The sequence below is a fragment of the Lolium rigidum genome, chromosome 3, assembly GCF_022539505.1.
Source record: "Lolium rigidum isolate FL_2022 chromosome 3, APGP_CSIRO_Lrig_0.1, whole genome shotgun sequence".
Classification (NCBI taxonomy): domain Eukaryota; kingdom Viridiplantae; phylum Streptophyta; class Magnoliopsida; order Poales; family Poaceae; genus Lolium; species Lolium rigidum.
The window spans coordinates 69,940,230-69,960,370 of NC_061510.1; the positions used below are offsets into that span (position 1 = coordinate 69,940,230).

At 43.1% G+C, this 20,141-nt stretch overlaps 1 protein-coding gene across 1 annotated transcript; it reads left to right on the plus strand.

Annotated features, from left to right (window-relative positions):
• The first annotated feature begins 14,720 nt into the window (after positions 1 to 14,720).
• LOC124696677 (ABC transporter G family member 3-like) lies at positions 14,721 to 18,584 on the plus strand. Its single transcript, XM_047229367.1, has 11 exons — positions 14,721 to 15,162; positions 15,262 to 15,341; positions 15,513 to 15,799; positions 16,056 to 16,227; positions 16,657 to 16,770; positions 16,889 to 17,017; positions 17,187 to 17,378; positions 17,485 to 17,571; positions 17,790 to 18,062; positions 18,144 to 18,251; positions 18,324 to 18,584. Exons 1-11 carry the CDS (start codon positions 14,721 to 14,723, stop codon positions 18,582 to 18,584), a joined length of 2,145 nt encoding a protein of 714 aa, XP_047085323.1.
• The last annotated feature ends 1,557 nt before the right edge of the window (positions 18,585 to 20,141 follow it).

The following is a 20,141-nucleotide window of genomic DNA, read 5'->3' on the forward strand; positions in this document are numbered from 1 at the left end:
CGATACACCCCCTATACTTGTGGGTCATCAAGACTATTTTCTGGCGCCGTTGCCGGGGAGTGAAGCGCTATTGGTAAGTGGAATTGGTAAGGAAAACATTTACTGTTTGTGCTGATTTTATTTCTGCCTCGTCGCTATAAGTCATTATGGAGAGGTCTTCTCTTCAATTTCTATTTGGGAAATCTACTACTACTGCAACGGTAGTGGATGAGGCGTCAGGTGAGGAAGTGATACCATATAAAATACCTATGAAAATTATTGAACGTGTTATGGATAACCGCTATGAAGGGGATGGAACTGTCCATCCCGGTGATCATTTACTCGTTTTTGCATGAATTATGCGGGTTATTCAAATGTGCAGGTATTGCTATGAATGAAGTTAGAAAGAAACTATTCTCTATATCGCTGTCCGGTAAAGCGGCGCATTGGTATAAATTGTCGAAGAATGGTGATTCTCTTGATTGGGAGGACATTGTGCCTTTATTTTATTCTAAATTCTATCCTCCAAGTGAAATTCACAAAGATCGTAACCGCATATATAATTTCTGGCCTCATGATGGAGAAAGTATTGCCCAAGCTTGGGGGAGATTGAAGTCTTTAATGCTCAAATGCCCCATTCATGAGCTTCCTGGTAATGTTATTATTGATAATTTCTATGCAAGACTTTCTTTTCAAGACAAGACCTTGCCGGATACTTCTTGTTCCGGATCATTTACACGCAACAAAGAAGAGTTTAAAAGGGACCTTCTTGATCGGATCCAAGAAAATACCGAAGGTTGGGAGAACGACAAGGATAGAGAATCGAGTATAATTTATGATTATAAATGCATTGAAGCTTTTATGGATACTGATAAATTTCGTAATATGAGTGCTACATATGGTCTTGATTCTCAAGTTGCCGCAAATCTTTATAAAGCTTTTGCCTCTCATTATGAATTGCCTAAGAAGAATTTTGATAAGTATCATGAACCGTATAAAGATAAAATTGATTCATCTATTAATAAATGCGTTGTAGTTGAAACCGCCGATCATGTTATTCCCGAAGCTTATATTGAAAAAACTCCTTTCCCCGCTAAAATGAAGGAGTACTCGTTATAAATAGTGCGGTTCATAAAAGTGAAAAGAAACCCGTAGAACCCGAAGAACAAATAAAAGTTGAACCCGTTGTTGCAATAGTTAAAGATCTTGTGACTAAAAATGTGGAGGATGGTCATATTATTTTCTCGTGAAGATGCTTCTAATATTGTTTCACATCCTAATAAACCCAAACAAGTTAGTGTTCCTATGCTATCTATTAGAATTGGTGATCATTGCTATTATGGTTTATGTGATATTGGTGCAAGTGTTAGTGCTATTCCTTATGAGCTTTACACGGAGATTATGCACGAAATTGATTCTTGTGAACTTGAAGATATTGATGTGGTTATTCAGCTGGCTAATAGAGAAACTATTTCTCCAATTGGTATTGTTCGAGATGTGGAAGTTCTATGTGGTAAGATTAAATATCCTGCCGACTTTTTGGTACTTGGTTCTCGCTGCTAGTGATTATTGTCCTATCATTTTTGGTAGACCTTTTCTAAATACTTGTGGAGCTATTATAGATTGCAAGAAAGAGAAAATTTTGACTAAATTTGCTGGTGAATCTTATGAGTTTAACTTCTCTAAATTTACCAAAACTCCTTATAAAGCTGATTTGCCTAGTGATGATTTTAAAATGGAGCAAGTGTGCATCTATTGTTCTTGTTCCTAATAATCCTTTGCAAGCAACATTTGGAGAATAGCGAGAGTGAAGTTTTTAGGAAAGAAAGAGATGAGCTTGAGGAAATTTTTCTTCGCCAACCTATTCTCAAGCATGATTTACCTGGTGGAAGATTTGGGTACAACACCGCCACCAAAGGAAGATCCTGTTTTTGATTTAAAGCCTTTGCCCGATAATCTTAAGTATGCTCATATTGATGATAAGAAAATATATCCCGTTATTATTAGTTCTAAGCTTTCAGAGATTGAGGAAGAAAGGTTATTGGAAATATTGAAGAAACACCGAGGAGCTATTGGCTACACTCTTGATGATTTGAAGGGGATTTCTCCTTCTATTTGTCAACATGCTATTAATATGGAAGATGATGCAAAGCCTCGTTGTTGAACATCAGCGTCGTCTAATTCCGAAGATGAAGGAGGTGGTAAGGAATGAGGTATTAAAACTTCTTGAAGCTGGTATTATATATCCTATTGCCGATAGTAGATGGGTTAGTCCCGTGCATTGCGTTCCCAAGAAAGGAGGAATGACTGTTGTGCCTAATGATAATGATGAGCTCATCCCTCAAAGAGTAGTTGTAGGGTATAGAATGTGCATTGATTTTCGAAAAGTTAATAAAGTTACTAAGAAAGATCATTACCCTTTACCATTTATTGATCAAATGCTAGAAAGATTGTCTAAAAATACTCATTTTTGTTTTCTTGATGGTTATTCTAGGTTTTCACAAATTGTTGTTAAAACTAAAGATCAAGAGAAAACCACTTTTACTTGTCCCTATGGAACTTATGCTTATAGGCGTATGCCTTTTGGTTTATGTAATGCTCCTGCTACTTTTCAAAGATGCATGTCTGCTATTTTTCATGGCTTTTGTGAGAGTATTGTGGAAGTATTCATGGATGATTTTTCCGTCTATGGGAATTCTTTTGATAGTTGCTTGCGAAATCTTGATAAAGTTTTGCAGAGATGTGAAGAAACTAACCTTGTTCTTAATTGGGAGAAATGCCACTTTATGGTTAATGAAGGAATTGTATTGGGACATAAAATTTCTGAGAGAGGTGTTGAAGTTGATAGAGCTAAAGTGGAAGCAATTGAGAAGATGCCCTATCCGAGGGATGTTAAAGGTATTCGTAGTGTTCTTGGTTATGCTGGGTTTTATAGGAGATTTATTAAAGATTTCTCCAAGATTTCAAAGCCTCTTACTAATCTTCTTCAAAAAGACGTACCTTTTGTTTTTGATGATGATTGTAAGGAAGCTTTTGAAACTCTAAAGAAAGCCTTAACAACCGCTCCCGTAGTTGAACCTCCCGATTGGAATTTGCCTTTTGAAATTATGTGTGATGCTAGTGATTTTGCTATAGGCGCTGTTCTTGGACAGCGAGTAGATAAAAAACTGAATGTTATTCATTATGCTAGTAAAACTCTTGATGCTGCTCAAAGAAATTATGCTACAACTGAAAAAGAATTATTAGCTGTAGTCTTTGCTTGTGATAAATTTAGATCTTATATTGTTGATTCAAAAGTTACGATTCATACTGATCATGCTGCAATTAGATACCTTATGACTAAGAAAGATGCTAAGCCGAGGCTTATTAGATGGGTACTTCTTTTGCAAGAATTTGATTTACATATTGTAGATAGGAAAGGTGCTGATAATCCTGTTGCCGATAATTTGTCTAGATTGGAAAATATTGCTTATGATCCTGTTCTCGTTAATGATAGTTTTCCAAATGAACAATTGGCTGTAATAAAGGTGAGCTCGCGAGACAGTCCTTGGTATGCTGATTATGCTAACTTTATTGTTTCCAAGTACTTGCCTCCAACCTTTTCAGCTCAAGCAAAGGAGGAAATTCTTTTATGACTTGAGGCATTATTTCCGGGATGACCCACACTTATATAAAGAAGGAGTGGATGGTATTCTGCGAAGGTGTGTTCCCGAATATGAACAACAAGAGATATTGAGTAAATGTCATGGTAGTGCTTATGGAGGACATCACGCCGGAGAAAGAACCGCGCAAAAGGTTCTACAATCAGGTTTTTATTGGCCAACTCTCTTCAAGGATGCGAGAAAGTTTATTTTATCTTGTGATGAATGCCAAAGGGTTGGTAATATCTCCGTACGTAATGAAATGCCTATAAATTATACTCTTGTTATTGAACCATTTGATTGTTGGGGATTTGACTTCATGGGACCTTTTCCGTCTTCGAAGGTAACACTCATATACTTGTTGCCGTTGATTATGTTACTAAATGGGTGGAAGCCATACCTACAAAAAGTGCCGATGGTGAGACCTCTTTAAGAATGCTTTTAGACATTATTTTTCCTAGATTTGGAGTGCCTAGATATATTATGACTGATGGAGGTTCTCATTTTATTCATGGAGGTTTTAGAAAAACTCTTGCTAGGTATGGTATTAATCATAGAATTGCTTCCGCTTATCATCCTCAAACTAGTGGTCAAGTAGAATTATCAAATAGAGAGATTGAATCTATTTTGGGAAAGACCGTTAATAAATCTAGAAAGAATTGGGCTAGTAAATTGAAGGATGCACTTTGGGCTTATAGAACTGCTTATAAAAATCCCATGGGAATGTCACCTTATAAAATGGTTTACGGAAAAGCTTGTCATTTACCTTTAGAACTAGAGCACAAAGCTTATTGGGCTGTTAGATAACTAAATAAAGATCCTAAACTAGCCGGTAATAAGAGGTTGCTGCAATTAAGTTCTCTAGATGAATGGAGAAGTGAAGCTTATGAAAATGCTAAACTCTTTAAAGAGAAAGTTAAGAAATGGCATGATAGAAGGATCATCAAAAGAGAGTTTAATGTTGGGGATAAAGTCCTATTGTACCGGTCTCGTCTCGATTCTTTGCGTGGAAATTACTCTCGAAATGGGAAGGACCATATGTTGTTGAGGAGGTGTATCGTTCAGGAGCAATTAAAATTAGCTCTCTCCAAGGCAATGCTACGCAAGTGGTGAATGGACAAAGACTCAAGCATTATATCTCGGGTGATTCTTATAATGTTGATGTTGATATTATTCAAGTGGAAACACCGGAGGCTTTCATCAAAGGACAAATTGACAGTCCGCCAGAACTCGACTTTGAATAGGTAACAGTACTGGTAATGAAAAGTTCGCAATTTACTTCCGAACAATATTTTTGCTGTTTTTGGAAAATATGAAAAATTACGAGATCGAAACGGAGTGGAAAAGACGCACGAGGGCGTGCCACCATAGGCCGGCGCGGCCTGGCCTGGGCCCGCACCGCCCTATGGTCTGGCCTCCTCGTCGCCCCTTTCCGACTCTGGTCCGATCTGGTACTTTCCTTTTGTCGTGAAAATATTTGCTATATAATCCCCCGGACCCCTGGAGGTCCGTATATCGTTTTCTCGACGTGTTTTGTTTCAAGCTGTTTCTGCCAGGATTTATTTCGGATCTAGAGCCATCATGTCTTCGTCGGGAACTCCGAAGGACAGCTCCTGCAAGGATGTTGGCAATTTGTACATGGAGGAGCTGAGGATGCACCCAAAGGAGTTGATGCTCGTCGAGGGAAAACTGCAGATCAAAGATGTTCAGGGTCCCAAAGGAGAAGGAAGCTTGGAAGATAGGATGGAGAAGCTAGAACAAGAGGTCTTCAATTACAAGAAGATGGCCGAGCGTGAAGTGGATATCTTCCACAAGATCGTGTCTGAACTCATTGCTGAACACGAGAAGGAAACTGCGAAGCTATGGGGCGACATCCTCTCACTTCATGACACCACCAACAAACTCCAAGCTCAACTCTATGACGTTCATAATCGAATCGTGAGTATGAAAACAGGTTTAAACACATAAGCCGTGCTGCTAGTTTCAGGATTCCCGAGACCAAGATGTCATTTGTTGATGGAGAGCCTCTATCTTGGAAGTCTGAAGACGGGAATTCATCACCACCATCGCCGAAGGAGTAATTCATCATCGGTATTGGCATCCCCTTGGTTTGTTCCAAGCTTGGGGGAGTGCCGCGGTATCACATCATCACTATCTTTTATTTTTTTTTACTGTCAAGTAGTGTCATATCATGGGTAGGGAAGTTATCATATAAGATGGGTTGCAGTTTGGAAGTATCTCTCCTTTAGTTGGTTATCTATGTATCCCTTGGCGTGAGTTATCGTTATGAAATATTAATGAGAAGTCTTATCATTTACATATTGCACACCTTATTTTAGTTTGCAATTTCTACTATATGATTGATCTTGATTTTAGTATTGGTACCACTTTGGGAGCATTGAGTAAATCTATTTGGTTTTGGCAAACTTAGCAATGGTCAATAGCAACAACACTTTGAGTTTAAGAAGAATAGAGGAAATACATGTAGAAGATGTTATTATCTTTCTTATCAGCTCTTAGCTTAGTATTCTGAAGTTAAAACTGTTTGTACTTACAAGTAAGATGCATGATTGTTTCTATCACATGTATATTTGTTTGTTTCCCTCAACTCTTATGCTTGCTATTTAACCTTGCTAGCCAAAGACCCGTACCGAGAGGGAATACTTCTCGTGCATCCAAACCTCGAACCCAAACCCATGCCATTTGTGTCCACCATATCTACCTACCGCATGGTATTTTCTCGCCATTCCAAGTAAATACTTCATGTGCTACCTTTAAACAATTCAAAACTTAGTATCTCTTATTTGTGTCAATGTTTTATAGCTCATGAGGAAGTATGTGGTGTTTTATCTTTCAATCTTGTTGGGCAACTTTCACCAATGGACTAGTGGCTTCATCCGCTTATCCAATAATTTTGCAAAAAGAGCCGGCAATGGGATTCCCAGTCCCAAACTAATTAACCTAATTAGACACTCCTCCATGGTATGTGATTGATGGATGGCACCCGAAGGATTCGGTTAGCCATGGCTTGTGTAAGCAAAGGTTGGGGGGAGTGTCATCATCATAATAAAACTAAAATAAAAAGGCACTCCTTCATGGTATGAGATTGTTGGCGTGCACCCGAGGATTCGGTTAGCCATGGTTTGTGAAAGAAAGGTTGGAAGGAGTGCCACATAAAATGAAAATAATATGGGAGCCGCTCTTTGAAGGTTTGTCTGGCAAGGGGGTTAGAGTACCCGCTACCATTCGTTGACAAACAACAAACACCTCTCAAAACTTTACTTTTATTCTCTTTATATGATTTCAAAACTGAAAAAGCTCTAGCACATGATTTAATCCCTGCTTCCCTCTGCGAAGGGCATGTCTTTTATTTTATGTTGAGTCAGTAAACCTATTTCCCTCCATCTCAAGCAAGCATTTTAGTTGTTGTGATCAAACTATTATATTGTGATTTGCTTCATCATGTCTTTACTCTTCCTTGTTTAGTACAAGTTTTACCTGAATGAATATAGCTTTGAAAGTCATCAATGATTAATATGATTGAGTATGCAAGTTTACCATAAGCTTTAATATGAGAGCGCTGCTCAATAGATAAGTATAATCTGTTAACCGTTCTCTGACCAAGAACAAAGTTTGCCATCACCAATTATGATTTCTTATGCACCTTTATTCGTGATTACCTTATACTTGTTTCAAGATTGAGTTATATGAGGAAGTTGTTTACTATAATGTCTTGTGTGAATGAATATGATGCTTCTTGTCCGTATTTTATTTATCGACTCTTCACTCCATAAACATGTGGTCCCGTTTACCGAGTTCGGTTTCGCTTGGGGACAAGCGAAGTCTAAGCTTGGGGGAGTTGATACGTCCAATTTGCATCACTATTTTATATCATAATTTGCTCGTTATTCATTGATATATTTCATATTGGGACACAATACTTATGTTATTTCATCTATTTTGCATATTTCATGATTATTGGAGGATCGAGCACCGGAGCCGGGATTCCGCTAGAAAAAGCACCGTCGAACGCAATATTTCGGAAGATCAACTCGCGGAAGGAAATTATACCAAAAATCCTATTTTCCGGATGACGAAGGAAGCCGTAAGGGAGAGCCAGCCTGGACCCAAGGTGGGCCCGGACCATAGGGCGGCGCGGCCCATGGCCTGGCCGCGCCACCTTGTGGTGTGGGGGCCCCACAGCCCCTTTCGCCTCCTTTTCTTCGCGAAACCCTTCGTCTCGAAAACCTAAGCCACAGAGGGTACCTCACGAAGAGTTACAGCCGCCTCTGCGGGGCGGAGAACACCAGAGAGAAAAGAGCTCTCCGGCGGGCAGGAATCCGCCGGGGAAATTCCCTCCGGGAGGGGGAAATCGACGCCATCGTCACCGCCATCGAGCTGGACATCATCTCCATCGCCATCACCATCATCTTCATCATCATCATCGCCATCTCCACCGCAGCACCTCGTCACCGCTGTAGCAATTTGGGTTTGATCTTGATTGTTTGATAGGGGAAACTCTCCCGTGTTGATTTCTACTTGTTATTGATGCTATTGAGTGAAACCGTTGAACCAAGATTTATGTTCAGATTGTTATTCATTATCATATCACCTCTGATCATGTTCCATATGATGTCTCGTGAGTAGTTCGTTTAGTTCTTGAGGACATGGGTGAAGTCTAAATGTTAGTAGTGAATTATGGTTGAGTAATATTCAATGTTATGATATTTAAGTTGTGGTGTCATTCTTCTAGTGGTGTCGTGTGAACGTCGACTACACGATACTTCACCATTTATGGGCCTAGGGGAATACATCTTGTACTCGTTTGCCAATTGCGGGGTTGCTCGGAGTGACGAAACCTCGAGCCCCCGTTGGTATATCGATGCAGGAGGGATCGCAGGATCTCGCAGTTTAAGGCTGTGGTTAGATTTATCTTAATTACTTTCTTGTAGTTGCGGATGCTTGCAAGGGGTATAATCACAAGTATGTATTAGTCCTAGGAAGGGCGGTACATTAGCATAGGTTCACCCACACAACACTTATCAAAACAATGAAGATTAATCAGCCGTATGTAGCGAAAGCACTAGACTAAAATCCCGTGTGTCCTCGAGAACGTTTGGTCATTATAAGTAAACAAACCGGCTTGTCCTTTGTGCTAAAAGGGATTGGGCCACTCGCTGCAATTATTTCTCTCGCATTTTACTTACTTGTACTTTATTCATCTGTTACATCAAAACCCCCGGAATACTTGTCTGTGAGCATTTACAGTGAATCCTTCATCGAAACTGCTTGTCAACACCTTCTGCTCCTCGTTGGGATCGACATTCTTACTTATCGAAGATACTACGATACACCCCCTATACTTGTGGGTTATTAGGTATCAAGTTACAGTCTGAATTTGAGGAATGTTTGCTTGAACCTGTCTAATTAGGTCATTGAGTTTGGCCTTATTGGCGTTTGACGATGAAAGACCGATACTTTGCTATCGGTCCTTGGAGCGTTGACCTGTTTTGACAATCGGAAGAATTACTTTGACAATCGGAAGAATCGAATTGCACAATTGGAAAGTCAAAATTGGAAAAGTACTCTTCATTGATCAAAAGAGGGATTTTACAAAGAAAGAGCCGATTGCTCTCAAAAGGATGATCTACTGCCTAATGCACTACTACTAGCCCTGCGAATCCCTAATCTACGGGCCGTCGCTGCCCTCGTCGTCGCCGTCTGCGCCGCTATCGGTACTGTTGCCGGCGATATCCTCCTCGTCGCTGCTGAAGCCCTCCGCGGGAGCTTCGTCTTCATCTTCATCGTCGTAGTCGTCGTTGTCTTCCGACCCGGCGCGGAAGCGTTTCGCCGGCGGGTACTCGTCGGAGGAGGTGTCCTCCTCCGCTTCCTCGTCTTCCTCGTCAGAAGAGGAGAAGCCGTCCCAGGAGAAGAGGTCGTCGTCACTCTCCTCCTCCAACCCCCCATCCACAAGGAATTGGAGGTTGTCCTCCCCGTCCGTCAGGGAGGCATCGTCCTCTGACCCGTCGGTGAAGATCCAATCCCTCTCGTCCCACCATTCCGGGGCGAGGGCTTCGTACGCTGTCATCAGGTCGAATTCTGGCTCCGGCTCGCTGGAGGAAGAGGATTGGAAGGATAGGCCCGAGAAGGCAGAGGAGGAGGAGGAGTCCATGGTGGGAGAAGGGGTTTCGAGTGCTACAGAGGAACAGAGGATGAGGAGGCGATGAGGAAGAAAACGGCTCGGAGGAGTTTAAATAAAAAGGATCTAGTGAAAGGCGATTCAATGCTGTGGCAGTTTCGAAGACATGCTGCCAAAACTGTCAAATCGTGCAGAGAAGTTGAGAAGGCAAGGCATCATGATGAAGGATACTGTGACGGTTCTGCTCTGCCACGACGTGACCCTACGAAGAAAAAACAGAGTGGTTTTGAAATTATCATTACCAAAACCAGGGGGGCATGTGTTATCACCAGAATTTAGCCAGAGCAGGAGATGGGCCGTAATTGAGATGGGCTTGGAGGATGTGCGCATGAAGTGTCTCTAAATCGGCCTCGTAGGACATTTTGGGCTAGATTGCCCGTGTATCTGTATATTATGGTAGATTAGAATTAAGAGATAGAGTTTAGCTCGTACACGGTTAGGTTTATTCCCGAATTAGAAAGTCCACGGACTATAAATATGTACCTAGGGTTATTGAGAAAGGAGGAGGACCACGTTCACAACAAACACAATCTAGGCGCATCGCCACCCCTTGTTTCGAGGGTTTCTTCCGGTAAGCATCATGTTGCCTAGATCGCATCTTGCGATCTAGGCGATATAGGTTTATTCGTTATCCGGTGTTGCTCGTATCGAAGCCTTGTTGATGGCGAGTAACACTACTTATCGTAGATGTTTTGGGGCATGCATCGTTGTTCTTCTGATATGCTTGCTTAGCTATGCTGCCCCTCGATGTCTAGCCGCCCTTACACCTATCTTAGGTGTAAGGCGGCATCTTGCTTCGTCTTTATTTAGTGGATTTGATCTGTTATAGTTGCTCCTTGTTTTTTAAGGATTAGTTTGATATCCGTATGGTTAGGCCTTGCAAACGGGTTGAACAATCCGGTAGTGCGTTGGGTATGGTTTGCCGATCTTAGAAGGGATGTTCCGGGAATCGACTCCATGTTGGTTTTTAGGCCTCTTTTAGGGTTAGTTTTCCATCATCTTTCGTATCTGCTAGGCTCAACTACGTGTAGGATGTTCCGGTCATACGGTGAAAACCCTAAACTATCGTAGATCCATTTAGCTTAATATTATTGAAGCAGGATACCCATGTTATTACAAGATCTAACATGAACCATGGGTCAATCGGCTCTTTGAGCCGATGAGCAGGGTAACCTGAGAGCCGATCGAGGCATATTTAATGTTTACGTGTCTACCATGCAGTAAACTAATCGAAGCGATCCAACACCTTCCTGACCAGGTATAGGTCAGGTGGCACGTCCTTGCGACCGTCGGGACGTGTGCCGGAGCATTGCGGGCCGTTGACCGAGGGACCAGGGCCCACCAGCAGTCTTGGGAGCCTCCCGGCTCTTCGTGTTGCTCTTCGCTGCTCGCCGGTGGGTTTTGGCAGGCAACAGGTTCCCGTCCCTTCCGTTCCCACCCGCGGCCCAGCTTGCCGTTGGGAGATCCTACGCCGTTGCGCCTTCCAGCCACCGGATCTACATCACGTTGGAGAGATGCGGGCTACCACGAAGGTCTCCCGAACGCCATGAAAGCTCATCTTCTTCTCCAAGCCAATTCCACGAAGGACAAAGGCCTTTCCCTTTTGGCTATCTTTTCCTCCACTCCGGAGATGGCAAGCTCCACAACCACTTCACCAGCCGTGCGAAGGAGAAGCCCGGACCTCTTTAAAATCTTCCACAAAAAGTTCATCGAAGCACCAACCTCCAAGCCAACTAGGAGGTCACCCTCCATGAGTAAAAGCTCACGAGTCTCTCGGTCGAACAAATCGTAATGGAGAGATCAACACTATGCAAGGATGCAAATCAAGAACAACAAAGATATTTAAATCCTTCACACCAAAATCCTACCAAAGCAACAAATCCTAGGGAGAAATTAGAGAGGAAGAAAAAAATGACTCAAAGATCTAGATCCCAAGAGTTCCCCTCACTTAGAGGAATCGATTCATGGAGATTGTAGATCTAGATGTCCTCTTCTAAATCCCTTAGGAAGATGCAAGAATCAATGGAGGGATGGAAGAGGAAGAAAACTTTTAAGGTTCAAGAATGGTGTAGAGAAACGTAGCTCAAAGAATAGTTGGCATAACATCCTCAAGGAGGAAGAATGGCTATTTATAGTCTAAGCCAGCGGTAAGCTTGGACACATAGCTCAACACATCAGACTATCATCACATCAACTTAGACCATATCTTGAATTTTTCTCTTGAAATCAAACTCTCAAGATCTTGATCATATTATATTCTTATCTTCAAATAGATGATCTTGATGCCAATACTCAAGATATATCATTATCTTCATGACATCCATACTTGAATCCAACACTTGGAATACAAGCTTACCCGTGGAACATTTCTTCATATAAACTCAATAAAAATATTAGTCTATAGGAATTGTCATTAATTATGAAAACCACACATAGGGGCAATATACCCTTATAACACCCAATACATGGAGCCGCTCCCGTGGGTGTCGGTGTTCCTCCCGAGAGGCCTACATTTAGGACGACGCCATCCGGAAGACGACGACGTGGAGTACGAGCCAATGGAGGAGGCGGATCGAACAGGGGAGGAGGCTGTCGCGCGCTCCATGTCCATCTCAAAGGCCGTGGTGCGCGCCAAGTGGATTGGCCCCATGGAGGCCATCCACATCTCGCAGCAGGCCACGGAGGCGCCGACACCGCTCGCAGCGAAGCAGCTACTACTGCCTCCTCTGGCGGCCAATGTGTGGCCGCCGCTGTAGGTTTTCATCGACTTCGGTGAGGAGGACTAAAAGCTGGCGGCGCCAGCGAGAAGGACCACATGCCTGCACACTATTATTTGTTTTCCTTTTTTCCTGCCAACTCTGAACTTTTGGGCCCACTTCTAGGCCCTATATATTATGTAAATTATGTTTATATATGTTTTCTGCGTCGATTTTTTTGCAGTTTGAGGTTGTTGTGGCCGCTGGCCTATTCGGGGACCGGTATAAATGAACCATTGTAGATACTATTAGGATCTTAAATGATGTCCATTGTTGGGGTTGCCTGTGGGAAAGCAGGACCGAAGCATCATCCTCTTGGGTGGACCATCGAAGTGCCAAATGCCACACTTTTTTTTTGCGAAAATTCCACCGTTCTATTAAAAATCATCAACATAAGTACAAAGATGCCTAAAAGTAATAAAAATTACAAATATTTCATTGGACCACTTGCGACGACTACAAACACTAGCGCAAGCCGAAGGCGCGCCGCCATCCTCGCCCCTCCATCACCGGAGCCAGGCAAAATTTGTCGTAGTAGAACTTGTTGTAGTAGGCAGACGGGAAGTTGTCGTGCTAAGGCCCCAAAGGACCATCGCACTAGAGCAGCAACCACCGCCAATGATGACAATCATAGATCGAAAGAGAGTGACCTAAAACCACACAATCAAACACGAAAGACGACTGGATCACGAGAGAACCGCCGGACACACAACTCAACATGCCCTCCGTCGGTGCTAGATGCACCACCAGAGTGAGGATAGCACGGGGAGAAACTTATTTTGATTCAGAAAGTAGCCGTTGTTTTATCACCTCTCAACATCTCGAAGAAGACACCGAAAATAAACTAAACGAAGAGCTGAAACCTTCCTGCCGACGAGAGGGCACGGTTCGCGACGTCTCCAAAACCCAGGAGGCTACCCGAGGCGGAGCGGACCAGAGGCCAAATGACACACTTTGACCTTTTGGTCTTAGCACACCTTGCAATGCAATGCTTATATAGTAAGTTAATAAGACTTGATCCGCTGGCTGTTGGAGCACGGATGAAACGTACTGCACACATGTGTGTGTCATGGAGATCTGCGCCGCACACATGTGGCTGATTATTTACTAAACTTGATTGAATCTAGCTGATCCTACAGTTTATTACAATGTTTGTCTGAATCCAGAAGGATCAGGTAAGCTTTAAATATTGACTGATATTGGTACTCAAGGGTTGTCTTGTTGTTCGAGCACACGTGACCTAGTACTATAGTATCTTGAAGAGATTGGCCAACACAGATTACAGAGCATAGCCATCAACGACGTTGAAGTGAAACTGATGCAGGCAGCATCAATGTGAGTTGTGTCCTTCAGGAGGAAATGCATGGCATCATTGGTGTTGGGTGCACGGGGAGTAGTAGTTCATGGTATGAAACTGCAAACATGAGTAGTAGTAGTAACCAGTACATGTAAAAGTCATTCCCAAGAAGAATTGCTAACTTGCCAGTAGCTGGAATCTCCAACTAGCTTGTATCTGAAGGAAGGGGTGGAGAAAAAAGAAGGCTCGTTTGTTCGATCCTTTCTCTTTTTGCCACCCCCCATGTCTGTCTATTTTACAACAGTGGTTTGGACATTTGGAGATAAATTCTTTGCTCTGTTACTTAGTCTAACGAAATTCTTTGTTATTACTACTACTACTACTACTAATCAGGAACTATCTTCTTAATTGTTTTTGTTTTCTGCGAGCTAGCCTGTCTGTCCATCGTCGACTCGTCGTCTTCCTCGTTCCTCGTGACGACGCTACAGTACTCCTCTTCTGCTCGAGTCCCTAGGCAAGCCGGGCTTCCGTGTCTATGCGAAGTGAGCCATCCCCTCTCGTTCCCACTCTGCTCTGCCGCTGCAGCACAGCATCTTTCTCTTCCGGGGAGAGCAGCAGCAGCACTCCATTAAAGCAGCTCCGAACGCTCAAGAAAAATCGTTTCTTTCCTTTAGACAAAGAAAAAGAAACCACCAAAAGCGGAAAAGCCACAGCGGCAATGGCGCCGGCGTCCTAGAGACAGAGCAAAGCGGAGCAAAGTTTCTGCTCCCACAGTCTCTCACCTATCCACTCTCTCTCGCTATCTTGTTCGCCGGCCGGGAGCCGATTAATCCTTGGTTCGCGCGACAATGGAGGCGCCGTCGTCGTCGGACCAGTACCGCAGCTCCTCGTCCTCCGCGGGCAGCCCCTCCGCCGCCGCGGCTGCCGGGCGCAGGTACTACTTCCCCAGGCCTGGCCGGCCAATCTCCTTCGAGGACTCCCCGGACTGGGGGGACGACATCACCGCCGCCGGTCCCCACACCCTCACCTCCGCCTCCCTCGCCAGCAGCTCCTACCCGTCACCATCCCCCTCCCTCCCCGAGCCTCCCGCCCCCGCCTTCAGGGAGAGGAAGGTGGCCGGCGCCGCCCTCGTCTGGAAGGAGCTTACCGTCTCCGTCCGGGATGGCGGGCGCCGCTACTGCTCCGGCCGCGCCGTGAAGGGCTCCAGCGGCTACGCGCTGCCCGGCACGCTCACCGTCGTCATGGGCCCCGCCCGCTCCGGCAAATCTACCCTCCTCAGAGCCATCGCAGGTTACCCACTCCTACTGATTGATTCACCTCGAGCTTCTGTAGTTCTGTTACTGAATATTAATTGATAGCTCTCACTGTCTCACACGCTCACTCACTCAGGGAGGCTACGCGGCGCCGAGCGGATGTATGGTGAGGTTTTCATCAATGGCGTCAAGTCACCCTTACCATATGGATCATACGTAAGCTCGTCCTCAAGTCTACTGTGATTCATTGCCCAACATATTGGCCAAATGTCATTGCTTGGTGCTTTAGCACATGTATCACACTTCGTCAGTGATGGCTTTCATCAGTTTTTCATATGTTTACATTGCTGAAAACTGATGCGCTACTGTTGTTGGAGCACTTTGTAGGGGTATGTCGATCGGGATGATGTGCTAATTGAGTCTCTCACAGTACGGGAGATGTTGTACTACTCGGCGCTCTTGCAGCTTCCTGACGTCTTCTCTTCGAAGAAGGCCGCCGTGGACGACGCAATTGCGGCGATGTCACTGGGTGACTATGCTGACAAACTCATTGGTGGGCATTGTTTTGCGAAGAGGCTTCCGACTGGTGAGAGGCGGCGGGTCAGCATTGCGAGAGAGCTTGTGATGAGGCCACATGTTTTGTTTATCGATGAGCCTCTGTATCACCTTGACAGGTTTGTTTCTCCTCTCTATACATAGTTATATTTACCTCTTCAGATTCTTACTGAAAAATAGTACCTGCTGCTCATGTGTCCGCTAGTGAGGAAAAGTATATGTTTAAGCTTATACTACTATTTCGGTCTACTAAGCATGACATAGTATGGCATTAGTGCAGTCTTGTCACAAGATTTTTTTCCCATGGTATAGCAATACCTGTAGATTAAAGCACTTGCATTTATGTGACTTCTCCTTTTGTTTCTTTTGATGCAGTGTTTCTGCACTCCTCTTGATGGTAACACTGAAGAAACTTGCAAGCACGGGGTGCACTGTCATCTTCACAATGTATCAAAGCAGCACTGAAGTTTTTGGACTTTTCGATCGGATTTGCTTGCTTTCAAATGGGAATACCCTCTTTTTTGGCGAAACACTGGCTTGCCTGCAGGTGAATAGGCTAATCTTTTATTTATTACTTTAGTGAAACGATGGTATCCAATTACGTGGACAGATTTAACTTCCTGAATGTTTTTAGTTACATGCAAGGGTCATCTAAGCTACTTTCAAATAACATGATATGCTAATTGAGTGAGATGCTATTTGCTTAATTTCACTGAATCACCGATGTCTGTGTCCAAGTTGCATTGATACAAACTAATAAGCCCACGGAAAGTAGTATTGACACAAGATATTCCATAAAAAAACTATATATTACTGAGAGCAGTTTCTACTTTCTTATATGATCCGTATTATATAGCACTCATGTTCAATTGTCCTATAGTGACTTTCTTTCTTCCTGCTGTTGATGACCCTGTTTTTTCAATACCTCATTGTATGGCTTTCTGTACTCTTCTTACTTGGCCTTTTTCTATTGTAGCACTTCTCAAACGCTGGGTTTCCATGTCCAATCATGCAAAGTCCAACTGACCACTTCTTGCGGGCAATCAATACCGACTTCGACAGAATCATAGCCATGTGCAAAAATCTGCAGGTATCTTTTGATTTTATTGTAACATAAATTTTGATTTTTTCCTTCAGTCTTTATACTCAACTCCATGGAGATATGTACCTTTATTGTAAGAGATTAAAACCTCTGTAGCTATTTACAGGATGATCAAGGGGATTTCTCATCAGTGAGCATGGATACTGCTGTGGCAATCCGGACACTAGAAGCAACTTACAAATCATCGGCTGAATCTGCGTCTGTTGAATCAATGATTGCGAAATTGACTGAGAAGGTATTACTGTCCTACACCCTTGAATAATATCTGAGAAATCCATGTTAAATTGTTATTTGCATATTGCATATACTACCCTCATAAAACTTGTTGCATATACATGTCCCTTCAAAAAGCATGGCTTTACATCTATCAAGCCTCTCATTTTTTTCTACATGTTGTGATGCAGGAAGGTCCTTACTTGAAAGCTAAAGGCAGAGCTAGTGATGCAGCAAGAGTTGGGATTCTCACTTGGAGATCATTGATAATCATGTCAAGAGACTGGAAGTACTTCTGGAGCAGACTTGTCTTGTATATGCTTCTTGCCCTGTCAATCGGCACAATGTTTATCAACATTGGCCATTCATTGTCATCTGTAGTGGTTAGTACAACTGCCTTATAACGTTTCAACTTACTGGCTGTTTTTATTTTTCGAGCAATTTTACTAAATCTATGACTTGATGCTTGAGATTGCTTTGTTTTGACAGGTTCGGGTTTCTTCAATTTTTGTGTTTGTTTCATTTGTCATCCTTCTAAGTGTTTGTGGAGTACCTGCTCATATCGATGAAGTCAAGGTCAGTTTTTTAAGTCTTTAAAATGGAATTGCAACATTGTGGCCACTGCCTTCTGAATAGTTCTTATTTTTTCAACCAATGCAATTGTAGTTTATCGCTGAATGATGTACTCAAATTCAATGTAGAATATGTTGTTTCGAAAAACATTAAACACCAAAATCATATAAAATATCAAGTATGATGCATAATATACTAACATAGTGTTTCCTCCTATGCAGATATATTCCCATGAGGATGCAAATCAGCATTCTGGGACATCGGTTTTCCTACTAGGCCACTTCCTATCGAGCATCCCTTTCCTATTTCTGCTGTCCATCTCGTCCTCGTTGGTTTTCTACTTTCTGATAGGCCTCAGGAATGAGTTCAACTTCCTAATGTACTTCATAATCACCATCTTCATGTGCCTGCTGGCGAATGAAGCGCTTATGATGATTGTCGCGTACATCTGGCTTGAAACTTATAAGTGCACCTTAACCCTCATTTGCTTATATGTAAGTTCACATCCTTCTCTTCTTTCAAGTAGGCCAATATTGAATGGATCAACATTAAGTAACCATGACAAACTGATTCAGGTTATCATGATGCTGGTGGCTGGATATTTCCGGATCCGAGAAGCAATACCTTCTCCCGTGTGGAACTACCCGCTGTCCTACATGTCGCTCCACACGTATGCTGTCCAGGTAAGTAGCTTATGTTCTTCTTGGGTCGTCTGGTGTCCGCATGATCTGGCATGCTAACGAGCAATGCTGCAGGGCTTGGTCGAGAACGAGTATGTCGGTACGTCGTTCGCGGTCGGCGCAACAAGGACGATCCCTGGAGTGCAGGCCGTCCGAGGCTCGTATGACATCTCGTCGTCGACAGGCGCCAAGTGGGTGAACCTCCTCGTTCTGCTCCTGATGGCGGTTGGGTACCGCGTCGTCCTGTACGTCTTGCTCCGTCTAGATGTAAGGAGACATGTGAGGCTTGGCAGAGTGAGTTGGCCTACCATCCATACTGGTGCAGCTCCAAAATGAGCCGTTAGAAGCTCTTTTTTTTGGGGGGGGTGATGTTTGGCTATTCCATATGCATGTATGTATGCACCTTTGATTCCTTCGTAGGTAGGCATGGAAAGAAGAAAGAAGAACTGGATTACTAGAAGGACAGTTATGTGTAACACAGATAAATACTGAACACGTGAAACCGTTTAGTATTGAAGAGTATTCATCAAATGCCTTAGCTGTGAGCACTTAAGGGACCCTTTGATTTGAAGGATTTGCCTAGGAATTTTCCTGAATTCAAGCTTAGAAATGTTTCCTATGGTGGTTGTTTGATTCATAGGATTAAATCCCATGGGAATATTTTCTGAGAAATCTTGTGCACTAGACTTCATAGGAAACCTAACATCCACTTCCAACATCTTTTTCATATTCCTTTGTTCCTGCTTGTATCAAAATGTAGGATGACACGGAGTCAAACAAATTTTAGTGGATATGAACTTCTGTAGAATTAGAGTGGCCTTCACACTGCAATCATGCGCCTTTCCTGTTCTTGCATTTTTAAAGTCTCTGAAGCAAAGACCGAGCTCATATATCATCAAATGCCTCATGGTACGTAGGTTTCTCTAATTAGTAACCTCAAACCCAGAAAACATCAATGTGTTAACTAGTACTTTAGAGCACATTTTGGAGGAGTTGATCAAGGTATCAAACACTACTCCTGTCAGATTACGGGGAGTATTAGAATTGGAGAACTGGTGCCATCCATTCGATGTCTATTGCCTAGATCCGTAGGAGGGGGGTGCCTCCAAACAGGCTCATATATTCACCATACACCATGTACATATACCCTAGTCATCAATAAGAAATCATGAACCCATGGCCATAGAGCCTTCTCCTCTGGATAAACAAACAAACAGTAGCAAACATTCCATCCCAAAAATCAACTGACGGAAGCTTTGCCGCTCTCACCGGCAAACAAAGATGGAATGAGTAGCAATAGTGACCAACGAAATAGCAGCTTGCCACAACGGCATTGACAAGGTCACGAATCACGATCATGAGAGTAGTTCACTTCGGTAGAGTTTGAGGCCGTGTGTAAGTGAGAACATATAGTCAGCAGCAACCTTAACCTTAACCCTTTGGGCGCTGACTTAACCTTAACCCATTTCGGAAAAAAAAAAAGCAGCAACCTTAACCCTTTGGGCGCTGACTGACCATCTGGCATTTTTCTACCTATGAAAATGATACATATTTCCAAGACATATTCTTGAAAATTCTGCAAGCCGGCTACTAGCATATCCTAAAACGTCAAACAAGGGGTCACATACAACTAGTTCCGCTCGTATCGATTACAGGGAGCATGTGATGAATCACTCAGCACGTGAAATTATTTAGCAACGGAGAGTATTGATCAAATTCATTAACCAGCACTTCAGAGCTAATACATCATCAAAAGCATCATGGTAAGTGCCTCTAATTAGTAACCTGGAGCTCAGAAATCATCAGCGAGTTAACTAGCACTTGAGAGCTCGAACCCCTCACACCAAGTTGATCAACATACTACAGGCAAATTCAACATTAAACATATCTCAT